Raw genomic sequence first — 26,201 nt, 5'->3', positions numbered from 1 at the left:
TCCATTGCTTGAATCACTTGAAGCAATTGTTCGCTTGAGCTCATTACCTTGTTAAAACACACAACGTTGATGTAGTGGAATAGTTGCGAAAACAGCTGAATAGTGAGTGCAGCATTGACGCGGCATCGGCGCAGCAAAGCCATCGCAGAACCAAGCACGGACAGCACCAGTCCGGCTGCCGAGTCGTGATCGATGTTTTCCGACAGGAATTGGTTCAGCGTCTGCGACAGCTCAACGTGAAATATCGATACGAGATTGCGGAACGCTGTTTGTACACTTTCCGCCAGCACTTCCTGGGCCTGGACGCTGAACGCCGAAATGTGACGGTCCGATTTGAGAAAGTGCAGAAACTCGGAACTGTTCGCCATCCAGAAGGACAGTATTTTGGCGTCGGTGTACTGCTCCTGGACAACGTTTTGGATCAGATTGGCAACGTGGTGCAGAAATACCGTCAGCTTGTGGGCCCGCTCCGTTGGCTGCAAGTCGGGACGGTAATGCGTCGAGGCACGGTACCGGGCGCACAGGTAGAGCGTATAGACCGGTGCCAGCTTGAAGTTGGGCGAATTCACGTCCAGCTCGCTGATGACGGATTGCAGAAACGGTTCCTGGTTTTGTTCCGGGAATTCCAGCACGGCGGGAAGTATGGGTTCCTGACCGCCGGGTTCGCCCGCAATTGATGTTGCGGCAAGCGATGGCAGCAGCTTTGGAAACGTACTCGTTCTGCTGAAAGTAAGCGTACAACGGCATGGTACAGATAATATGTTAGATGGAAGTTAGAATAACCCCGGTAGAGTATACATGTCTACTCGTTGGCGCCAAAAGACAATAGAAATACCACATCTCCAATAGCAGCCATGTAGCGTAAAGACAAAGAAACATTCACAAACATGCGTGTGATGTAGAAGCGAAAGCATGAAGGATGGAAAAATGAGCACCGGATGCATTTTACGCGCGTTACTGTTGCATCGAAAAATATCCGTCAGAGTGGGAGAGTGTGTGTGTGTGTGGAGATATACAGTACCTGTCGGTAGTTGATCCGATGGATTTGAAGCTGGAAATAGATTTTGTTTCCGTTTCACCTCCATTCCCTGCTCCGAAAGGTCCACCGCCACCGGTAAGGTGCGGCTCGCCGTCATTGTGATCGTTGCTATTGCCAGCGTGACCCCCTTTATAGCTGGCCGTGTCGTCCGGACCCATCGCATCCGGTCCGTCTAACGCGGTCACGAGCAACCCGCTCGGATGATGGTGGTGATGGTGATGCATGTGCGGATGCGTTTGTTGAGCACCGGCCGTCGGTTGCATGTCGAACGATGGTGTTTTCGCGAATGAGTTCGACTGTTGCTGTGACGAAGCACTGTCGGCACTGGTCGAGGCGACAGGACCGTCGAGAAAGCTACCACCGGCGCCGGTATTGCTTCCGGCCGGCATCTTACCACCAATCTGTACCGAACTGATCGGGCTGATCGGACGGCTCTCTTCGTCGTTCCAGGACGTTGGCGAGGTCGGTGATCGACTGGGGTATGATCATCGTCGATACCGATGGAATGGGACAGCAATAGTTGCATGGTGAGGAGTGCGAAAGGGGCATTGTCATAATGTGGGTGTGTGTGATCCGCGCGTGTAACACCGGTGAAGAGTGTAGTGGTGTGCGTGTCGAAAGCATTGTATTTTTTTTGGGAGCGAAGCGTACATGATGTAACACACAAGATGGCAGTTTGCAACAAAATGGGAACATATTCACAACATAACACCACACACAGTCGCATTCGTTTAGCAACACACACAACGGAACACATAAAACAGAAAAATGAAACAAAATAAAAGTAAGAATAAATCATTAATATGCAGAATGTATAACGATAATGATAACTTTTGCTATGCTACAATAGTAAAAAAAATGCTATCAAATGATGTTGTCACTAGCTGGTTTGTAATTAAAAGCCGCAATGATTAAAAGGATAATTGTGCATTTCATTTTAGCGTGTGTGCACCTGAAGCAGTGCTTGTAATCGAATATTTTATAGCATTTAATTAAAACATAAGCATATACACATACATACACACACACATATTTGAAAACTAGCAAGGAAGCATACATGCTCCAAACAAAACACAGCTTGTAGCGTACGGTAAATTGGACGAATTAACGACCGGTGACAAATATTGACGCGCCCTTTTGCACATTCTGCAGCGCAGCTAATTTGGAATCGTCCAACTTTACGACGGAACTTACCTTTCGTACAAACAGGCAGAATCCAGCTGGGATTGAGACAGTGCCAGATTATATCGCCCATCCGACGGCGAATCGACGAAGCGATACGATGCAACCCTGCCAAACATGACCACGGAACCGTTCTGGAAGGAAAAGCAGAAAACAAAACACAACATAAGCATCCAAACGAACACTTTCCACACAATAAACCGACCAGAAAATGGTTTTGGGATTCTACCTTCGCCTTGGGGGCGTCTCCCCCCGGTCAATGCAATAAGATTAAATATTTTAGGTGTGCCCGGCCCCAACGGAAGAATGTGTTAAGAGCTATAAAAACCGCCGAAAAGTGTACCGAACCGGCTCGAATATTGCACGGACAACGAGGGGCAAAGCGAGCAGGAAAAATATACAATCGTAAGCTCCTGTCAGCGCATTGAGGGTCAAAATTAAAAGCGATTTTGTTTTACAACCGTAATGATTTTGCTCGTTATAGCCGGCAGGAAGAAAGAACAATCATCGTGGAAATGTGAACATCATTTCATTATAAAACAATTTCTTACCATTACAAAAAAGGCAATCAGTTTCACTTTCATGAGTACGGCTTTAAATGGAAATATTTGATAAACTTCGTGATTTCTTTTATTATAAAACCATTTTTGTGCTGCATCGTGCAATATCGCTTCCAAATCTAATTGCTGCAACGCGACGCGTAATCCTATTGGTGTTTTAATATGCGCTGTGGGCGAGTCCCAGGCAAACGGTAGTAATCCATTCCTGTCGAGAACTACGCCGCAACTACTGGCTTATAGGAAGAGAGAACAAGGATTTTTAATTAAAGTCCCAGGTGACGCTTAACGACCGGAGCTTCCAACGAGAATGAGAAGTTCGCCTCAATGCCGCACGCAACAACACAGAACCGTAATGGAAACTAGAGGAACATTCCGCCAGCTTAATTTTAATCCCTTTTCCCGGTTTGCTTCATTTTCCTGGTTCGCTTTTAGGCTTCGTAACCTGCGTAGCTTCGTCAGTGGGTTGTGGGGAGTTGACGGTGATGCGTCAGTTTACCTTTCCTGAGAACTCTGATTTCCCTCCCGTGTAGACAACCGGAAAAGCTGCAATAGCAAATTGCAAACTATTAATCATCATCAGCCCAGGATGGGCATCCGACGGCATCGACCGCACGCTCGGTCATGTTTCGCGCTGCAGAACGAGCTTCTAATTTGACACACTCGACGGTTCTTGTCAGAGTTCTGAAAGTTTTCTGCACCAAACTGGAAACCGAATCAATTCGCGTCGTCCAACCAATGCCAGACTGCGGAGCAAAGAAAACGCCATCAAATGATTGTCCAAGTACTTCTGGCCGCTTCGTTGAGCGACTAATCGAAAAGAAAACAACAACATAAAAACATTCCAGGTCGATCTAGACGGTAGTATCCTCAAATTGGTTTATTCCGCTCGACCGAGTACGGAGCGTTTTGATGCCACTCTCCACTACTACTACCGCCGAAGGACGTTACGACATTTAACCTTCGTTTCACTTTTTCAGATTTTTAGCACTACCACACGATACTACCTAGATTGAACAACAAACAACAACAAAAAAACAGTGATCCCTTTTTTTTGCAAAAGATGAGAAGACACTTGAAACATTTCGCCATTTATCCTGGGATTTTCATAGCGTGAAAACTGAAGAACGGAAAACTGAAAAAGGACAATCTTTTTCTTCTTTTTTTTTGTAATTCAGTTTAACCACAACTTCGTACAATATGCAACCCTTTTCTTGCAACCCATTGCGGGGCCCATTTTGATCGGTTTTTCATTTTTTATTCTGATGGCATGACTGACGCCATCTTTCCCGCTTTGCGGTTTAACTTCATTGCGGTCGTCCGAGCTGCAAGTCCGTAGTAAAAGACCGGTTGGCATCTTCCGGATGGGCTTTCGATAGTAAAAACCCTCTTAGTAGAGAGTTTCCTTCCAAAAATAGAAATGAAAAAAATTGAATTTATAAACAATAGTTACCAAAATAAAGCATATGCTTGAAGAAACTATTAATAAAGTTTAAAACACAATGATAGTTACCAAAATAAAGCATATGCTTTAAGAAACTATTAATAAAGTTTAAAACACAATGACTAAGGAATGGTAAAATTGCACCATAAGAGGCTTCGAACGTCACGAGGCCAAGCCCGTACGCTTTGTTGTATGATTTATTTTTAGTATAATGCTGGAAACACACCAGCTCTAGAACGTACATTTTCCCACAGGTTACCCACCGTGGTGACCGGGCACAGAAGAGCGTATCGTGTGATAAACTTCAGGTTTTTTTGCGCCTCATCCCGCGTTTGGTGATGTCGCATCTTTCGGTTCTGTCTTTCTTTCGGTTCGTTTTTAAAAATAGTGCATCGAAATCTACAACCTCACCAGCCCGCGCTGATGGTGCTGCACTTTCGGTTGGTGCCGGTAAAATATACACACGAAATATAGGTCAATGTTTATACTCCCCCGTTTCTGTCACGCTTCTAATTCAATGCACTGCCTGCAGTGTTGCATTAAGCCACTCGAGAACATTTCCAGCGAGATTGAGTTTATTTGTATCATAAATACGGATAAAATATAACTCAATCCAACGTGGTAATGGAAGGTTCCTTTTTCTCTCCGCTTTCTACAAATATGTGATAACAGGTCGAAACGAAAAAAAACGTATTTCATTGCCCATGCTCAACCTTTGATCTCGCACCATCATTCGTTCCGAAATTGGAGCAGAACCCAATGCAGTTTTAATTCGAAATCGAGAGGTATGGTAAAGCATATTCACAGAAATTCTACGCTCAACACCATCGCTTCGCTGTTCCATAATCATCGAAATAAATTATTTAACTTGCTCGTACAACCGAGACCGGCATGCAGATTCACCACCGGTGAGAAGATACACCGTCGGTCCTAGGGTCGTTTCACAATCGCGTTCGCACATCGTCTAGCAGATGTGCTTGCGAGAACAGTGGCATTACGAATGGAATATTCAATCAGCGAAACGTATGCCACTGCCTCACAGAAGACAAAAAAAAGGAATAAACTAATCCCTTTCCCAAACTGACGGTAGAACAACGGATAGCTGTAGACACACACGGTTGCTTTTACTCCATCAACGAAACCCGGGGCTCGATGGTCTCACGAATGCGAAGTAAAACGCTTAAGCGATAGATAATCTTCCAGCCAATCGAACAATTCCCAGCAAATGGAGAAAAGGCGAGGGTTTAGCATTCGATCACGGCACAACCCGTCGTTTACGGGTTGGTTGTTCTGTAACGTAACGGTAGGGGATTAGCAAAACGGAACTGCGCGCACCCTCGTGCCTTCACGCACCGCTTACAACATCGGACGACGCTTTAGAACCATCGATTTCATCAATGATTTATTCTCGTCCGGATCCGGGGGATCAGCTCGAACACTTGTGGAGCCAAGAAAGGACGTCCGGACCGGGGGAGCAACTGAGCTTGGATTTTGGTTGATGATGTTTAATGTAAATGAAATCGCTGATGTGTATTCGAGACGGTGTCGGTGGAACGAAATTATCATCTCAACCGTGCTCATCATTTATCACTAACACAGTAAACCACCGACCGATGGCGAAAGTGTTGCATTTTATATTCTAAAACGAATAAATAATTAGTATCATCGGTAAAGGAACATGAAAGGGACAGTTAGAAGAATTTCTTAGACAGTTAGAAAGTTCTATACATGGAGCGAACAGCTATTCGCTTCGCTTTCACTCATCATCTAATGATGGATAAATTGATGCTTTTACGTGAAGAATGTATAAATACAGCTTGGAACACCTGTAGATGGAAATTCTGCCTTTCCTTGGGTGGTGCACTCCTCCATCTCATTTCCCGCATATACTCACGTGCAGTATCGTTGGCTGCTGGATGTGATGGCCGTTGACAAATGTCGTACCATCTGCGTGCAGGGGCGTCACGGTGCAGACTCCGTCATGCATCGATATTAAACAGTGGCGTGCCTGGATGGAGGGACCGAACAGCTGCAGGGCGTTAGTGTTGGCCGAACCGACCTCGATCGGTTCGCTGCCCAGCTTTACGCGCCGTCCACCATCCCCGCTGTGCGTGATCTCGATCAGCATGGGACCTTCGCGGTCACCGCCAATGTTGTTTCCACCGTTCGATACGCCCAGCGGTTTCTTTTTCCGTCTTCGCGGCTGCGAATCCGCGGGTCGGCGGCGCACGTGGAACATGATAGAACCTAGAAAGAAACGGTAGAGTAATACAATTAATATTCAGTTTATGTTCGTTGGCTTATTAATATAAAAAAATGGGTTCGTGAAATAATATTATCTAGCAGACACATGCTCTTACAATCACCTTTAATATACTTCATTCATTCTTCTTTAATGCAAGAGGATTGAACAAACATTCTGTACCACTTTTGATTTTCTTGCACAGATGCAATGCAGTACGTTTCACCAGTTGGCTCGCAAATGGAATCGTGCTCGTTTCGACAACAACCAAACCAACCGAACCTAATCGTTCACAACAGTAAACTGCCTTGTAAAGTTGGACACGCAAAAACGATAAACAAAGCCGTCGTTTCCCCTTTTCTGGTCCGATTCCTGTTGCCCCTTAGAAAGGGCAACTGGTTTCACCTCTTGTGTATGCTAATTACTACATATGTTCATAATTAAACGCACACTCTCTCTCTCTGTGGCTCTCCATTTGCCAGCACTGCTGAACACTGATCGTGACCTCCAAATCAATGTTAGACTCTTGCCTCAGGGTAGATAATGGAACGGCCAAGTACACACATGGTGGCCACACCGGCCACTGCTGATGCTGCTCTATATCTATCTACTCGTACATCCGAACATAAACTGAACAGAAATGCGTCATAACAACAACTTTGAGTGGTTCGGAGAGTGTGCTGATGGTGCGTTTTAGCTGTAATTCCACTGGAAGGGTTGCATTCGAAACAATTATATTCATATTGTGCTGTAGAATATTTATGATATTAGCGATATAAAGGTACGAAAAATTCTATGCATCTTTTATATAAAACATTCATTCATATGTAGAACGCTAAAATTCATTCATCATTCAGATGTGAGAATGATCGATTTTCAAAAAATTCATGAATTCTCTGAAGGTCACGAATGACGAACGATTCGTAAATCTCTAAAAAATAGTGAAAATGTGAAGAACTCTGGACAATCTTAAATCTCCGAAGATTAATGAGTCTCAGTATCATCAACATTTTCAAGAATCTGCAACCATTTTTGATCCTTAAAGATTCATGAGACGGCATCATTCAATGGAGTTCTTCATTTGGTTTTAAAGATTTGACACATGGATCCTGAATCAACGCTCACCCAACGCTACGCTATTGAATGATTTAAAAATGAAAACAGAAAAAGCAAATGGCACGCATTCCAGATTAGTCCCAAAGTCGGATCAATTTATCACACCGTTGGTGGACTTAAATCTCGATACGCTTTTTACACTCGAATGAATGTTCAAGAGTTCGTAAAGGCATGTTTCACGGTTGAATATGTGTCTTGAATGATCTCGAACCTCAGACTCGACCAAAAAAAAAACACCCGTTACAAATACGATACGCTGCACATGAAGTTTGCCTCAGCAGGCATAATATTGGTATCCCGCCCGATAATCCCTTTGCCGCCCATAAGGCAATTCTTTCACTCTAATCCTACCATCTCCACCGCAAAATGGGAAAGGATGACACATCTTTCGACGCGTACGGGGACGTGCAAGAGGAAACGTGCACGGAAGTGCGCACGGCAGCGTCTTCGTTAAATCCCATAACATTTATTAAAAGCTTTTCGCACGAACATCGGCATGACCGATAATGGTAATCCGGTCGTGTCCAAGGACAGCAGACGTCACGCAAAAAAAGATCAAGCCCTCCTTAACGATATATTGAGAGCGTTTGGCTACGGAGATACGCGTCTACGGCAGCAGCAGCCCGAAACACAGGAAAACACATTACTACACCACAGGTTGTCCCTAACCCCGGCGAGGAATGATTGAGTTTATTTTGTGTGCCTTAATTTTATCGTACGTACGTGTGTGTGTGTGTTGTGGAAGAAAAAGAATAAATAAAAGAAGGTCTTCAAGATTGGTCGATAGTATGGCGCCATCAGGGATGACCCTTAGACATTATCTTCTTGGTAGAGTTGGTCCAACACACGCACACATACACCTAACCCACATACACACATACGGACAATCAGGAGCTACTTTACTTTACGATGTTGCTGTGGGATGCACGTAAAACCGGGGGACCTTACTCGAGATTCTCTTGCGAGTTGGATTTTCAAAAGGTCAGCAGGGGACAGTTCAGTTGCTTCCATTCGCCATTTTGTCTGGGCAGCATTCATTGTCCTTCGTAAAACACATTAAAGTTACCGCTCTATTAGAAGCTGGCTGCTAGTAGCGCGTCGATTCGATAGAGTTCAAGCACAATGGTGCACAAATTTAATTGGCTAGCGAACATTGCCAGACACACGGCCGAACAATGGCGGACACATAGCGAAGTATGGTTTTTTTTGGAATTGAAATGTAATCAATGAAAGCCCTGCAACAACATAGTTTACTCCGAGGCATCGATGAAGATTCATAATTAGGTTCGATCGCAACCGACAAGATGTTCCCCCCGCGAATGATACTCTGCAGCGAATGAAGCCACGTTCGGAAGGGGAAATGTTTGTTTATGTGATCCGAACACATCTGCGGTACCGGGCGTCTCCATCGTATTTTTTTTTTTCAACCAAAGACCCCAACTTCAAACGGACGGTAGACACGAACGAGCGGTGCATTATTGGTGTCCGCTCTTCCCATCTCCCCTTCTAGCCCCTGCCGGCCATTTTGGACGTCGTTGTTTACAGTAAGCATTACGAGATTCATTAGAATTGGCACATTGTGGTGGAGTGTGGAGCGTTCACGGTTCTAAACCCCGGTAACGTACGTCAGCGCGTGCCGTATCTCGGAGATGGAAACTGTGTGCAACCCTCCTCGCATGACGTCATTTTTGCGTGTGAGCAACACACGATCAGGCCTCGCACCGCATTGGATGCAGCAGCAGCAGCAGCACCCATTAGGCGTCCCCACCCACTACCGGAACTTCGGCACACCGCAAAGCGTACGGTGCCGGTACGGAAACTTTCCACCGTACGCGAAATCCCCATAACAAGATATTACACGTTGAGAAGACATCCGTTCGTAACTTTCCGGCCGTCTCGGGGAAGCATTTTGATTCCACGCTAGCGTGGGCGGGTTTCGGCCGGTGCCGCCGCTGCTGCTACTTAGCCGTATTTTGCTTTCTCCTCTGCTTATCTTCATCAATTAATCAAGTTCACTTATGCTGACTGGAAGCAATTTTTCATCCTGTTGTTTTTATTTTCGCTTTTCCGCCCGGCACACTGCACACAAAAGCGTACTTCAAAATCCTTGCCTTGCGTCGATCCCTATCGGTTGGAGAATTCGTGTTTCAACAAAATCACCGCTCCGTCTCAAGCAGCCGCGATCGTCGGGATAAATCCGTTCTTTTCCAGCTGCCGCACTTTCAGCGACCGGATGGTTTCAAATGGTTTTCCGCACGGCAAGTGAACAACAATGAACGATCACTTTAAAAAATATGTCTGCTTCACGGCGCGACCGGTGGCCAGATAAGATAAAATAGTAGGGCAACTGAACTGGCTGAAGATGGTCGAGAACGTTCAAGCAGAACGTGGAGAGATACTGTCTCCGGTGCTTTTTTCATTCGCCACGCAAACGAACACGACCATTCGATGCCCCGGAAACTGCTTGGGAAATGTGACAGACGGTGTCAAATAAGGAATTTATGTTGAAAAGTCAACCGTTGGGAAACACAGGCGAGTCTGGCTAGGTGTTGGAAAATTAATAACAGTTCGCATCGCAGATGTTTCTCATTCAATTCGGACGATAACACGTCAAACCATTTACGTAACAAAGGTAGGAACGTCGGTGAATAGTGACTGATGGAATTTACAGCAAATCGAATCAAATTATCGTCAAAAAATATTGTTTTTGAGACCGTTGACGGGTGTTACTATTTTATAGTAAGTAAGAATCTAATCAGAAATTGGATGAAAATGTCATTTCTGTAACTATTCTACTGTTATCACAATCTTTTTCCTTTTGTTCTGCTATTTTGCGCGTGTTTAAAGAAGGAAATGGGACTGAAAATCATGATTACAGCTTATGCATAATTCTCCACAAAAAAAAAACCACCACAGAAAAGCGAATTCCACAATGCGCGGATGCACCAGTAACGCCCTATTATTTCACCACGCTATCAGTGGGATTATTTCCGTGACACACTACACCGCACATGGCGCAGCACATTGGGCAACCTTTCCCTAAAAGGGGTGGTGCGCTTATCACATCGAAATGATTCTTCCTCCCTTCCTGCCAGGCCCGATAGTTGGCCACCCAGCTGCACAATGACCAGACCGCTCTTGACTATGGCTAATGGTATCCAACCAGTGTGTACGGGGGGACGAGCACAACTCCAAGCGTAATCCTTTTTCCACACTGTCCACCGGCGTTCCACGTATCCGGGCCGCATTAATGGTTTGGTCGATCGATAAATCCTTTTTCCCTTCCAGCCAGTGTGCGGGCGAGTGCTCGATTTCGTAGTTACGCCAGTAGTTGGTTTTGTGCTCGGTTTATTACCGGCTAACACTGCGGTAGGTATGGCCCGGCCCGTACGACTGGACAATCGCCAACAATAAACGTACAGCGACGGATAAATGCCGTCACAATCACAATGACAGTCTCGTCCATCACTTCACTTCGCAGTTGGATCGTTTAGTGCAGTAAAGAAAAGAGCCAACAGCACTCCATTATTGATGATCTACATCGATGGGGTTTGTCCAAATCCATCGCCATATTCGCATCAGACATTCGGAAACGGATAATCATGTGATTGACACTCAAACACACACACACAAACGCACCTGATCCGATTGATCGGAGGAAGATCTGCCGGCTTTAGCACAACCGCCACCACCGCAAGTATAACACTTGACTTACACTGGCGGAGCTAATTCCAACGACGCGCTTAGCGCATCCTCTTAATCCACACTAAAAACACACACCCAGACAGCAGCACGAAACACCGGGAACAAACCACCAGCCGATTCCGTAACCCGACACCGACTGCACACGCGACTCGAAAGCACCACCGACCCGGGGCCCGGCCACACAACCAAAAAAAAAAAACCGATCGGAGCTGCCGAACCGAACGCTGCTGGAGACGAATGGTGGGTTTACGCTCCCGGACCGGGTGGTACATGTAATGAAACGCGCCCACCCGTACATATCGTGCAGAAGAGCACACCCCCCAACGTCGACTGGCCGCAGAAACAATATGCTCCACCATTGGCCACCCACATCCGTTTCCTTCCGGGTTTTATTATCCTTCACCGGCGTCGATGTACTCCGGGACTGGTCGTGTGTTTGTTTGCGAGCAAATGACTCCCAGAACAGAACATATGTACTTCGCTGCTCCTAAACCAAAAATCCACCCCCCCTTCCTCCCCCTCTCCTCTACTCTCTCTCTCTCTTTCTCACTTACTCTCTCCGGGGTCCCCGTTTTGGTCCTCATCCGTTTTTAGGTCCTTTTTCTGCGCTGAGCCGAGTGTTCTTCAGCCTCGTGCACTATACACGACACTCTGCCGACCCGACCATCGCCAGCGCAGTGGTTCTTATCGCGCCAGTATTGAAGTGCCAGATTCGCACACATTCATCGTGCCCGCGTTCGCCCGTGGTGTGTGCGGCTCCCTTCGGCAACAACGACTCCCACTACACAGGGACACGCGGACGAGAATAGTAATCGACAACAAAAGAACGTTTGACTCGAGTGCGAAGGCATCAGAGTTTACACCGACCCGCACTCCAACGGCGACCTTACATCCGAGCTAACTTCGGTGTCGAGGACGACAGCAACGACGTCGCTCGTGCCGAGCCTTACGGCGACACAACAAACTTCAACTCCCTCCCAACTCCCCGCCTCCCTGTCAAACAACTCCACCGGTTACGTGCCAGAATGATTACGATACTCGGGGAATTAAATTCGGATAAGTAATTTTAGTAACCCATTTGGGACCCATTACAACGCCCCCTGAAACGCTGGAAGGTTCGCTAAAGCGACGAAGCGAACCGAGCGGGAGAATGGCGCGTTGGGGGACCAATTTTTAATAGAACCGTTTCCATTGTGATGACGGTCGGGTTTTGAATCTCAGGGCCGTGCGACGACTTTCAAGGGAGATTCCCAAATGGATGTTGGACGTCATGGTTGGGGGGGGGGGGGGGGGGCTGTGAGTTTCCTCTTTTATGGCGTGGATTCGCTTACCAAACCCAATCAACATCGCTCTCCGATACTCTTTGATGTTGGAGTTAATAGCCGTACCCCTATTTGCCCTCATTGCGTGACCCTCCCCGGATAGCAACAATCACACGGCACCGTCAGGGGCATGGGGGTGGGGGGAGGGGGAATGATAATGCTGAAGATGACAATGATGATCCAAGCCAGCTTTTATCCACCGGGGCAGACATTCCAGCAACAAAGGACAATCAACGGTAGCCAACCCTGACCCTGAGGTATGGCTAAACAGCTGATTGTATAAGTTTGCCATCGCCAACCAGTGCCATCCATTACCGAAGCACGGAAATCTCCGAGGAAATCGAAATAATTCCATCGATTGGTCGGGCATGGGGTTGGATCGGAAAGAAAACTTTGCAAAGTAAAAGTGGAAGTTTCAAGACCCTCAACAAGCGTTCTCGTATCGTTCGTTCACCCAAACCTTTCGAAGATCTATTCGGCCCAAGTAGGGGTTTGTATCACGTGTATCCCTTTGTGTCGGGTATTACTGGCCAGACTTACAGAGAAAAAGTTATCGAAGGTCATGTGCATTTTCGTTTACTTTCAGGCGCCACCCAAAGCGGATAAAGAATAGGAAACGAAGTGAAGAAAAAAATTACAACACATATTTTTATTGCTTGAATCCCTTGAATCTTTAACTATCCTTGATCTTTAAATCTTTCGTTGCAAGACATAGACGAAATGACTTCAACAGATTAGATGAGCAAATAAAATATGTTGAAATAGCTAAATCAAGTCAAGCAAACTGAATTAAAACATGCCGACAGCGCACATCAGTAAAAGCAACATAAGCGAATGTCAAAAAATATGAACGTTCAATGCATTAAAAATGAAGCTTTTACGCTGATTAATGGCAATGTGGGTATGGGCCACCGAGTTTACAAGATGTAAATCTTCCCCTAAGGACCTCCCCCAAGGCGGTTTGTACTTGGTTGTTTACCTGGGAGTGTTTTTTTTTTTTTTTCTTCCGCTAACATTGTTTGCAATTGATTTATATACATTCCTTAGCAAACATGCACACGGCAAACAGCTTCACACCACACCGACCAACCCAAATATGCTATCGGTGTTATCGATCATTTATAGGAAAGCAGGACGTTTTTTTTTTCTTCGTATCAGCTTCGTTTTCGTTTCTTTCGCTTTGGATCACACAAATGAACCCTGGCCGTAGGTATGTTGAGCACATACACACACACACACACACACACATAAATCGATAGCGCACCACAAGCATGACACACCAACACCTGTACAACTCCCCCGACATACCTTCACGGGCAGGACTTTTCAACTTCCTGTTCCATCGACTAGGAAATGTATTTTGTCCGCAAAGGTCTGTCGTGGTCGAAGACAGCAATGCGGGGGGTGAAAGGTCTCCCCGGTCGGTACAATACAGTCGTCCTTAAGACATGGGTGCAAGGCCAGGTACAGAAAAGGGTAAGCCATCTATGATACGTCAGTATACACGCTCCGTGCAATATGAATATACATATGTATATTTTATTTTCCTCTCGTTTGACATGCATACGAATCGGTTTGTTAGTGAACCAGACAAAGAAAACCACCATCGAGCTGTGTGAGAAGGGGCATAAAAAAAACACACCAACCAACCAACTCATATCAACTCTCGCAAACTCAGTAAATTTTGTGTCGGACGGTTGGCGCAACTTGGCGCACACTTTTCCTCAAGCGAGGCGAGACATCAGCGTGCATTAGAGTGGGATAGAACCCTTTCACTAATCTCCGGCAAGTAAATAGCGTGTCCCAACGCGGCGTCTCATAAGTACACCTGAGAACGGCGGCAACCTGCAGCAAAAAAGCAAACTTGTTGTTGTATTTTTTTTATGACCAGGTACAACCGCAGCAAAAGAGATGAATGGCAAGACACTAGGGAGCACAAGCGCTAGAATGTACTGTAGGCATAGCCGACGATGCTTGAGAACTTTTCGTCATTGCCATTGTGAAAAATTACAACAACTACCACGTTTTCCCACTACCACGATGGAGGCGCCTGGTTAGGCCGGTGGTTTATAAATAATGGACAGTGATGCTCCCCCCACCCCACACACCCCAGGCGAATAGTCAACACTCGACGGAGGCTGTTGGTTCATGACCGGAAGCAAAGTCACCGGTTGTTTCGCACGGCTACCGAAAATGTCCGTCTTGGGCGGAAGAAGACAGCCAGACGCAACGGCATTGTTTGCACGCCCCGGTTGACTTAGCACACACGTACTGTAACGCCAACCGCATGTAATCCAGTTGTGCTTCGGTTGCTGGGCTTCGGTCGCACAAGAAATGTTCATCAAACACACGAGCACTGAGGTCGGTTGCGGATAATACAAACGAATTCGAGCCTTCGTCAAGCCCTTCCTGGGTGAACGAACCCGCGCAGCACGGCCAAGAACAGGGATCCGGAAGGAATTACTACAACGAATCCAGCAACAACAAAAAAATCTTCATTAAACACTGTTGAATGTTTGCTCCCGTTTCAATTACCGCGGGAAAACTTTCGCTGTAAGCGCAAACACAGCCCCGATCGTGTTTCAGACGCTGCTGCAGCCCTGCCATCAGCGTACAGAAACTAAAGCAACATCGATTCAAGCCATCCCTTCGTTGGTGTGCCCGCATTTTTTAAGCACTTTGCACGCGATGATAATTAGCACCATTAATGATTGTAGGTGGTTGGCAAATCTGGAAGGAAAGTACTTGAATGTTCAGGAAATGTTGCTATAAGCTGGGGAAGAAATTAAATATTAATTGAGTGCTTCTTCAGAGCAAAACGATAGTTTGCTTTTTGTTAATTACTCACCGTTGCTTGCAAAGTAAACTCAACCATTTTTCGATCTCGGTCCAGACGCTTTTCGCCCCAAAACTAAAGCTAATAAGTTGATGTTTTGAATATAAACTTTGATGTTGTTTTAAGCGTCGGACCAACCAACAATAAAACCCCCTTCGAATCCAACATCCATCAAACGTTTATCATGCTGCGTCTGCTAAATAGGTAATATTCTTCGCCAAAGTGTGTAAAACCGACAGCAACCACCGCCGTGTGTAAGCACACGGCAACGTGAAGATAGAAATAAATGGGACCTTGCCTACCATGCGCCTTTTCGCGCGGTAAAGAGCCATGAAAATTTAATTTTCAAACTCAACTCTCATTCCACGCATTCGGGCGCCGCAAGGAAGACGGGCGTACTAATACTTCCACGACACGCTGGAGAAGCTAATAAAGAGTTTCGCTTGCTTTCGCAAACGGGGGAAGATAGCTTCATCAACGACCGGGCGTCTCCATTGCACGCAGGAACGTGAGCAATTGTGCTGAACTTATGCTGAACATTACACGCTAAGGCAACAATTAACTTAATCAAAAGAAAATGCCAGCCACGAAGTGATGTGCCGAGTGTTGAGAATTGCACCGCATGTTACATTCTAGCGAAACCATGCCTACGAGAAAGAGAACACACCGAAAACAATGCAATAATCATATTGAACGAACACATTAAGGTCGACGGTTAAAAGGGAAAAGAACAGCTGCAGTCCCTTTTCGCACGCTGCTCAATGTATGCGCTCAACATCACGTATCCGTGATTTAAAAGATTGATTGCATTCATCGCAAATGAACCAACAACAACCAAAAAAAAAACGTTCATTGTCACAAGCGAATGTTTCCAAAATCACAGACAGCACCCTAAATGAGAAATGTCAACACGTACGCGCGTCGTCCAAAAGCGTCTCAAGTGCACAAATGGAAGTGTTTTCTTTTTGTTCCGTAAAAGCGTAGAAAAAGGAAATCTTAAGTTACCTCCCCGCAAGCTTTCACTTTCAGCAACAATCCGCGCGCCCTTCTGACGACCGTTCCACGACTTCGGGTAGTGCAAAACTCGCACTAATGGAAATGTGTACAACGAAACACATTTTCAAGAATGGTGTTTTGGGTAGCTTGGGTCACTTCATCCCCCGTCTTTTGCTGGGTATCTTTTTTCATCCCGTAACACACTGTTCGGCGGTGCTTTGGAGTCTATTTGCTCGTGTATCTTTACAAAGACAATAATACGGCAAATAGAGCGGATCTTGTTACACATTCGCCTCCCCTCCCGCGATATTGGGTGGGTGTGGAGATAAAAGAAAAGCTGGAATACTACAACCGTGCTCGGGATATGTTTGTTTATTACATCACGTTCGGAGCAGCAGACATTCCTTTGTCAGGCAGGGTTCTAGCATTTCGCGGAAGCATAACAACGGAGAGTCCAAACAGGCAAACTTTACACTGTCGGGACGGGACGGGGAACTATCTGACAGCAGTTGTGAGGTTCTTTTCGTTTCGAAGACGATGTTTGTAATGATTGCTGTGTGATTGGAATGACGGTTTTAGCTGGAATTAATGGCTACAATAAATCACACTTACGGCGTATGCCCCAGTCCATCATGGTGACACCGGTTGTAGTCCGATTCGGTTGCCAGTAACCAGCTTCCAAAGCATGGATACGAAACAGCAGCTGATACTCGCAAAACTATTCAATCCGCAGCTTCAATCCGTTGCAGTAAATATCCTTTGCCGATCAAATCACTAGATCTGCTGTGCAGCCTTCGGAACGATCACAACTTCACTGCGCACTTCACTATCGACTACTAAATATTCAAAAATCTACCACCAAACGCCGCAACTCTGCTTCGACCTATTGGCTGCTCACTACCTCACCACAAGCTGTTGCTTTCATGCACGTGTTAATATTTGGTGGCCGATTTGTTTTGCAAATGAGAGCGCACAGTTAGCAGGCCGTTAACGGAGCAAATATTACGCACAAGAAATCGAACTTAATGGCACAGAAATACGCGCACCCACTGCCCTAATTCAAACGCAGGGAAATCATAAAAACGAGCATCACTTTTCGCTGCGGAACGATGTGCCGACGACATCGCGGAGCCTATGAAGGAAAGCAATAGCAAAACTAGTAAGGCAGCCGTAATCGAGGCAAGATTTTGCATAAATGTTTACGAACATCCAAATTACCATCCCAACAATGCGTGCGTAAACGTGGCCGTTTCGCTGTTTTCAAACGTTCAAACTGTATCGATTCGTATCGAGCCGAAGGCTGTTACATCCACCTCACATCGCTGGGACGTTTCAATGGTATGTAATAGTTGGCCCGTTCGCCCCAAGACGGTGCACCCTTCACGGGTATGCACCCACTCGAGAATGCATTTGTAACGTTTCCCAGAACCCACCAACAGCAGCCGATACTGTTGCCAGTGTACGTGGCATTTCCCGAATCATTGAGCACCACAGCCAATAGGCGGACAAATTGCTGTTAAAAACTTGAACATCGTGCAATCGCGTGTGCGGATGCACGGACGGAAAACCACTCGAGACTAATGTAGAACACGAAACACGGAACACGGCTCTACATCATCTCTGCATCTTGCAACCCGAAATAGAGAGAGCTGATTGATTCGGTGAACCTCACCATTATTCGATCTAATAAACCATTTTAATTGCCTTTTCCTTCGCACAGTGCAGCACACAATGACGCGATATTACTTGGCGCTGCGTTTCAAAAATTTGCCCCACATCGGGAACGGAACGGAACGACCAACACACCAAAGGCGGCATTTTCCTTGCGCGATAATCACAAACACAAACACACACAACAAACGATGACCAACTAATTGGGACACAAAGTTGAGGAACCAGCACTGTTTGTTTTGCCTTTTCGCTTTCATTTTCTTTCTTTTTGAGTAACCTCTGACCAGCCAGCGGCATTTCTCTCGCTTCTAGATAGCGTTTCTTAACGCGTAGCTCACGGCATTCGTACACTGCTTTTATGTTTTTTAGGGAGGGGGATTAGGAAGATATTAGTCAGGCACGATTCACACTTCCGCTGTGGAGTGTTTTCCCGTTTTTTGTTTATTTCCCTTAATTTCTCTCTCGTAAAGTACACGAATGCATCCCGGTGACCGACGGAAGTACAGTGTGCGCGCCCTACCAGTCCGAAAGCTATTGGTCCGCACGACGTGAGAGCATGTTGGTGACTGACGGACGACACACCAAACGAACAACCGTGCGGTTTGAATTGACCGTCACGACACTCTTTTGCTCCCGCGACAGCGGTGTTTTGTGGAATACAGCCACAGCTACATATCGCATCGGATGGCCGTATCGTAACGCTCCGGGAGCGAACCATATTCATGGACACATTCCCGTACGAGAGCGCAACGACTGCTCACACAACGGTGTTGTTCTCTTCGTGAAGGAAGCTCTCCATTTCCCGTAGGATTATTCCGTGCTCCTACGATGCCATGCTCATTTGTATGCTTTACGGCAAAGTTTTACTACACGTTTTGGTTCGTATCCTACCCTCTCTGTGTAGTGTAAGGTCAATGCAAGCTACTTCGAGCAAACCACATTGACCCTTCGTGATGGAAAGAGCATGTACACAGCCGAAATCTGTAGTAGTAATAGTAGAGCAGTAGTATTTTAACAAGAGAGAACAATTCAGATGATTGTAGCGATAACGATACTAAGCTGCGTTGCATTAAAAAAGGCAACCCCTTCTTTCCGGGTTCTTTGTCCATTCCACCGCCTAGAAGACGCTGCCCGTGGGTTGATAAACATTTCACGTGTCAAGTTGTGGCGCATCAATCATCGAAATTTGTTTTGGCTTTTTTTTTGACAAACAAATGTCCAATTTTCTATTACCCGGGCAGTTTGCCTACAAACAAACAAAAACGGTCGACAGTAGTAAATTACATCATAAATCAGCACAATCGTAAGAAAGGCTTTCAAAATGCGGAAGATAAGCCCAAGGGTCCCTACGTCTCGGTTTTACACTTTTGCGTTGAATTTCCAACGCAAACCGCATAAATATGATGACGGAAAGAACAATTTGACCTCCAACTTTGTATCGCTTCCGGTACAAAACGATCTTTTTTATGGCGCGTAACCTTTAGTATTGATTTATAATGTTCTTTTCATTCTCGTATTCTGGAACACCTCAAAAGGCGATAAAATTCGGTGTTGATTAGTCTCCAGCATTATAATTGTTGCCTAATCAAAATGAACTACTTTGTTCATAATGGGCATGATCTATTTTCATTTAGTTGTACCATGCAATGTTGTATACATGCGAACAGCAAATAACGGTCTTATCTACCCCAGCAGGTTAAGATGTCTGGTTCAGAGAATGTACTCTACTGATAGCGAAGAAGAGATAAACATAACAAAAAAGAGTAACAGTCCAGTAGTCCAGGAAGCTAGTTCTTCACATGCGTTGGAATATTCGACAGGTGTTGTTTCGTAAGCACTGCTTTGCAGACAACAAATAAATTCAGCTTCGTATGATAAGATAATCTGATATTTCGTCTTTCAGTCCGTGTGCTTTGATAACGTTCACAATTACCCGAATGGATAGAAAGGTAGATTATTATGCGTAGATCAATTTCTTAACATAAAAATGTCAATTGAAATACGATATTTTCAAACCAATATAATATAAAGTTAAGTTTTAATACTTTCTATACTCATCGTACATCATATTTCTATACACAGCCTATACCAATATTACCACAGTTGAGTTCAACGTTACTTGTTGGCCTATCGCTCAACAGATGGCGCTGCTTCGTTTGTTAAAAGCTTTTCCTGTGTTTCACATTATTGTTCATCTCAAAACACTAAATAGCAATGAAAATTAAATAGTAAGCGTAGTTATAGCACTAAACCGACACAGAACAAATTTTAAGGTTGTTATAAAAATTAAAACTATTTAAAAAACCCTCCATACTTGTTCAAATTATGCAGCAAGCTGTACATTTACGGTTCAGTGAATAATCGCGCAAGGTTGTGAACATTGGGCGTCGTTTGCAACTAAATTCAATTGTGTGGAGTTCAGCAATAAAATATTGATTTTAGGTCAATGTCCAATCCCTAAATAGTTGTTTAATGTATAGAAGAGCCGTACAATAGAAACAACGTACAGAGTTTCACTTTCAATCACATGGTCAAGCACAAACATTCCCATTGCTCAAACAAAGCATAGAACTTACAATGAGGAGGTGTAAATACGGTAGCATTGTAAAAAGTTTAAGCTACTGCTATCGGTTATCTGCAGCAGGGAGAAGGATTGACTGTTATAAAGTTGATTTCGTAGTACTTGAATAACCCTAGACCATTTTGCCAGATGGATAAATGGGCCCAAATTTGGGAACTGAATAAATTACACATTTGGCCACTTACCTCGAGATGTAGGGTGATTCATTAGAATTGAGAGAGGACATTCATCGTCGTCGAGGATATATTCCGATCCATCACTGTTGACCTACGAGCACAGAAAATATGATCAAACAGAGCCCCACTTCAAAAGGGTTCATCAAGCAATACCGACACAATCAGACCGTTTCGGACAATCGTACAGTACCCGGTAAATATGCTTGCAATTTTTTCCAACGAACTTTACCTGCACGAGACAGTAGTGAAGCGGATCCACTTTATCCATGCCGTATTTGGATAGCATCTCTCGGACCACGGCCTGCGCACAGTCCCGGATCGACAGCAGTAGCGTTTTGTACGGCACGTCCCGACAGAGGCTCTCGCCGTAGATCTTCAGCGTCCCGCCCGTGTCCGGACCGCCGTCTCTCGACCGGAACTGTTGCAATTTCTTTTCCAACTTCTGCTGCCGGCGACGCCGCATTACCGCTTCCGGGTTGGAGATGGATCGCGTGAACGATGTTTCCGGCAGCTCGGTGTACAATTTCTCGGCTACATGATTCTCCGAATCCGGTCCACCGGCACCACCACTTGATTGCAATTTGTTCAACTTTTCTTTCTTTTTCTGCTCCTTCTTTTCCCTTTTCGACAGCTTGCGCTTGAAGCTCGGCTGATCGGTGATGCTGTCTAAGGTCTGTGAAGTATAAAATTAGCACAGTTAGTAAACGACATTACTCGCACCCCTGTCTTATTGTCCTTTTGCCAAGCTACAAACATCTCACAACACCGCTTGTGCATGTTGCGTAGCGTAGGTAAATGTCGGACGACCAAGCTCAACAACCCAACATTACTTCCACCTACTTACATTTGTCTTTTGGGCACAATTTTTCAACAGAAATCGCCCCTCGCGATCATCGTTATGCCAATTGAGCTGAACGAGCAAAGGTTTTTCGTCCGGGTTCAGCTTTCGCTCCTCGCCGTTCGCATGGACCACATACAGTGCGTAGTTCGGCAGGGACAGCATTCGCATATCAGGACGGAACTTCTCTATCAGCGTTTCTATAATCACAAAAACGAAACGACACACACACACACAAAACATATTGACAAATTATTTCCATATTCTGTCCTATCGCCCATTCGCTCCCCCGGGGTTTCCCACGGTACAAAAGCCCCCGCCGGGCGATCTATTAAAGCCAAACTTACCGATAACGTCGGAAACGGTGGCGTCGGATGCGACACGGATACATTTGGTTGCTACCTTTTGGCCCTCGTCTTGAAAGTAAAATCGCATCACACCGTGGAATTCCAGGTTCTGTTGTGGTGAAGATACAGAAAGAAACGTGAGCGAGGGTGAATGAAGCCGAGGGAGTTCCGGTGAGGTTGAGGAGGGTGTGTTATCGTTTTGAAAGACTCGATAGGTAGACGAAAATGAATGCCATTTCCAGGAAACAGCTTCATCTTTCCGGGCAATGTACGAAAGACGAGCACCGCCACCAGCCAAATGTTGTGTCACTCATGCGCAACATATCAACGGTTATAGGGTATGACTAATTCTAGAGGACATTGTCGTATTTGCGCTGTCTTTTGGCCACACCTCATCATCACCATCGTTGGTAGTTGTTGTGAGCAATTATCTTATCAATTTAATTTAATGCATGCAATTGCCATGTTGTTAGCAGAGATTCAAATAAAGTATTCATCGAGGTAGCCGTCGGGCTACGGATTAAAACATTGAATATATATATATATAACATTATGCATCGTTTGAACATTGATAAACAATGCCCATTTCATGTTAAGATAATATATTAAATTACACCAAACTTACCTCATTTGGCTCGGACAGCGCAAAAATGTCCAACCGAACCGTGTTCCATTGCTGGATCACGGAACGGAGTGTTTCGCGGTCGAACATCCGCTTCTCATTGAGCGACATTTTCATCGAATGTGGATATGTTCGGAGACGCAGCGCAGGATGTCGCCCTCGGTCGAGAATACTTTTTGGCGCACGCGATGAATGCGCCTTATGGTTCCGTCAGTTGCCAGTGCGCGTCAACGGTAACTCTAGCCGTGGTAACACGAACCGCTGCTAATGCCCCCGATTCAAGGCGAAACACTTCGCAACCAGAAGGTCTCCGGTGGCAGGTCTGAATGTACCGTCGTGCGTTCTTAGTTGGCCACCGGAAGGAATGGAACGAAAAGATCGGATAATTGGATCCTTCCTCGTGATGGTACGCAGCGATCGTTCTGGCGATGTACACACGGCACCTTTCTCTTGTTGTTTTAATGTTGTACTGCTAGACGGCGAATGCCTGTAAGGGAAAGAAAGCGGAAAGCAAAGTGTTAAAATGGAACAAATTTCTGACTGCACAGCTGTGGCGCGGGAACGAATACCGACTAAAGGCAGGTTATGCACATCCAACCAAAGGTAATTGCTTTTATTATGATCAATTAGAAGGCAAGGGACGGGAAAGGTGTTAAGCTCAGTGACGATATTTACAGCCGAGTACCAATGCCTAGTAGCTAGCACCAGTACCAGACGGGCCAAAAGGTAGAAATACAATGCGTAACGTAAGTATAAGGCATTCTTTTGAGATGTTGTATGTAGACCCCGTTAATTTAATGAGAGGAAGCAACACATATTTAAAAGTACTTTTCAAAAATATATTTATTTTAATTTTAAGACACTTCGTCTTAAAGTTCATTAAGTAAGGTAAAATTGATGATTTGTATCGGAATACTTTTTTTTCTAATGAGATCGTACTTTCTTCCAAAGAATTTTGTAAGAAAATGTATATGTAAAAATAGAAAAAAACACTTTTTCATACGTTTTATCTTCGTAGATACAAAATATTATCTAATTTTAAAGCTGTGCCTTTTATGCTAAAAAATACTAGAGACCATATAATTATGTCACGCACTGTAGCATATTGCTAAACGTGTTCCAACGTGACTATTTGATCTTGTTTTAAAACAAATAGTCAATCTCCAGTTTGTTTTTTCTTGTCGTCAACTCTGTTACATGTCCCTGATTAGCAATGAAAAATTCACATAAAGTCAACTGCTGTAATTACATTAGTGCGCTTACAAAGGGCAATGCGTTCGATTCGAGTTCATCTTGTACCTACAGTAGCAAAAATTTCGCATTTCGCAAGCAAAGAAACAGATGTATGTAAACGCTTCTTTGCCGATTATCGTACCGCAAACGGTGTAATCGCAAGAAACGCTTGATCCATGCTGTAATACTGTTTTTCCTTTCCTTTTCGCCCTTGGTTTGAGACTTTTTTTCCCCCATCACGACAGCTCCCACACCAGAACTTTTTGCCATACTGCCCCAAGGGACTCCCGTCAGGTGACGTTTGCCTCCCTCCCGGTTCGTCCGTAAATGGGAGAAGCAGAAAAACAAATCGTGGCATTTTCGCGGTTGAAAACCAATTGAGGGACCAAACTTTCTACGGCACCAACAGACCAGCGCGCAGTTCCATTTGCAATCTGACAGTGAATTTCAAGGGTGTATTAAACATTCAAGAGTGTGCAAAAAAAAAACACACGCACACCGCTCTTGATTGACTTGGGTTGTCGTCCCGGAACGATGAAATGAATTTTCGAAGAAAACCAACGCGCTTCGCTTCTCATTCACATAATATTTGCTTCGGCGAAAAATGGAGAAAAAGTTTCCTTTGCTTAATGAATACATTACGCGCGTTATTCACATGTACCACCATCCATGAATGAGTGCCATTAAAAATGTGTTGCTACTGCCGGTACCGAAGCGAAAGAATGTCGTCTTCTTATGTCCCACTCGTGCAATCGTATGCAAACAATTTATTTTTGAAGTTTATTCATAAAAACATCATTGTTGCAAAGTGATCCTAAAATTATTGGCCATTGAGTCACATAAACAATGGCAGCGTTTACGGTGCATCAGCCATTTCTTTCTAATGTTTAATTACAATGCACAATTAAACCTGTGATTGTCAACCTAACTAAATACGGTACATTAGTATCCTCTCTGTCACACTATGCACCGGTGAAAATGGCGGTCATGACGAATTATCATCTGCACCATTTAACCTAAAGACGCATCTTTCCGACAGACATTACGACACGTCCCCCATTCCAGTGGAGGATATTTTACGGCAAAGAGCAACACATTTACAATGAAGCTCTACGCATCATTACGTGCGTGGACCAGATCTCAACAAACCAGCAATGCGGCCGCCCTGTAACCTACATATTACTGCACGCTGCTGCAATAACTCTTACCGCACACCAGGGCTAGGAAGCGCTGGAGAAATTTTACGAAAGGATCGTTAATTCACATTTGCCACAGTTACCGGCTGCGAGCAAAGCAATGGAAAACAATGGATGTTCGCTGTCACAGAATGCTTAATGATTCTAAGCATAGTTTATGCTCGCAACAATGACAGTCTTTAGACGCGCCTCGGGTGCAGGTGTGTGCCAGAAGGTGCGCCAGTCGGTTTTTGCCCATACCCACGGACTTGACAACAATTGACGAACATAACAAGCCCGAAAAGGAGGACAGACGCGTGGCACAACGTGGAGGAATTCCTCAGCGCAGCTGGGGCGAGCTTTTGCCAATGGCCCATACTGCTTCGGGGTGGTGGTGGCTACTCCAATCCCGTTCCAACCCAACCCTACCTCCCGGTCCCCTAATCGTCTCCGGCCGCGTGTGTCTATCTAGGCTTTGGCCGTACGCTGAATTTAAATCATTCACAGTGGAATGTAGAATCCAATTATCGAGATCTTTCTTTACCGCCCTGCACTGGGTACCGGTGGTGTGTGCGTACACGATTTCCTCGATCAAAATCTTACGCGGAAAAACGCTTTTATTCGAGATTAACGCCTATACATGCAGCGAATATTCACATCCAGATTCACGTCAATAAGGAAAGTAACAAAACCATAGGTGCAGAGAGATGAAGCGGACGTGGAGAGGGAACGCGGACGGATGGGCACAAATAGGGGGCCAGATTACTTAGCGAATAAAAATAAAGAAGCAGCTTCGATCGAATTCCATTACCTAATTAATCCAATTAACGATTTACATCGTAAACAATTTCGTCGACACTTCAAGGCACACATCAAGACATTAGGCGAAACTCGACGAGATCGTGAACAAAACTTCAATTATTCCAGCCTGTATTTTTAGTACCTTATTAATATCTTAAATGTTGTTTAATTCTCTTGTAACTTTTTAGTAGCGTATCACCAAATCCTCTCCCAATCATCAAATCATATTTCACCAACTCACCAACATCATATAATCACTCCTCTGTAAACCAAGTGATTTAGAATATTAAATCGATATTCATTGTTCATTCTGGGGCC

At 45.0% G+C, this 26,201-nt stretch overlaps 1 protein-coding gene across 1 annotated transcript in view; it reads right to left on the bottom strand.

The window, feature by feature from the left end:
• Positions 1-22,791, bottom strand: part of LOC128709744 (afadin) — a 32,003-nt gene extending 9,212 nt beyond the window's left edge. Inside the window, exons 1-9 of the mRNA XM_053804762.1 lie at positions 22,678-22,791; positions 22,053-22,161; positions 21,712-21,905; positions 21,097-21,540; positions 20,877-20,958; positions 6,117-6,469; positions 2,234-2,355; positions 1,022-1,513; positions 48-723 (exon numbers count right to left, since the gene is read on the bottom strand). Coding sequence (XP_053660737.1) covers positions 48-723; positions 1,022-1,513; positions 2,234-2,355; positions 6,117-6,469; positions 20,877-20,958; positions 21,097-21,540; positions 21,712-21,905; positions 22,053-22,161; positions 22,678-22,791 — 2,586 coding nt within the window. The remainder of the gene's footprint in view (positions 1-47; positions 724-1,021; positions 1,514-2,233; positions 2,356-6,116; positions 6,470-20,876; positions 20,959-21,096; positions 21,541-21,711; positions 21,906-22,052; positions 22,162-22,677) is intronic.
• Positions 22,792-26,201: the final 3,410 nt, after the last annotated feature.

The sequence above is a fragment of the Anopheles marshallii genome, chromosome 2, assembly GCF_943734725.1.
Source record: "Anopheles marshallii chromosome 2, idAnoMarsDA_429_01, whole genome shotgun sequence".
NCBI lineage: Eukaryota > Metazoa > Arthropoda > Insecta > Diptera > Culicidae > Anopheles > Anopheles marshallii.
The sequence above is the reverse complement of the archived record's forward strand: the minus strand, read 5'-3'. Positions and strand labels throughout refer to the sequence as shown.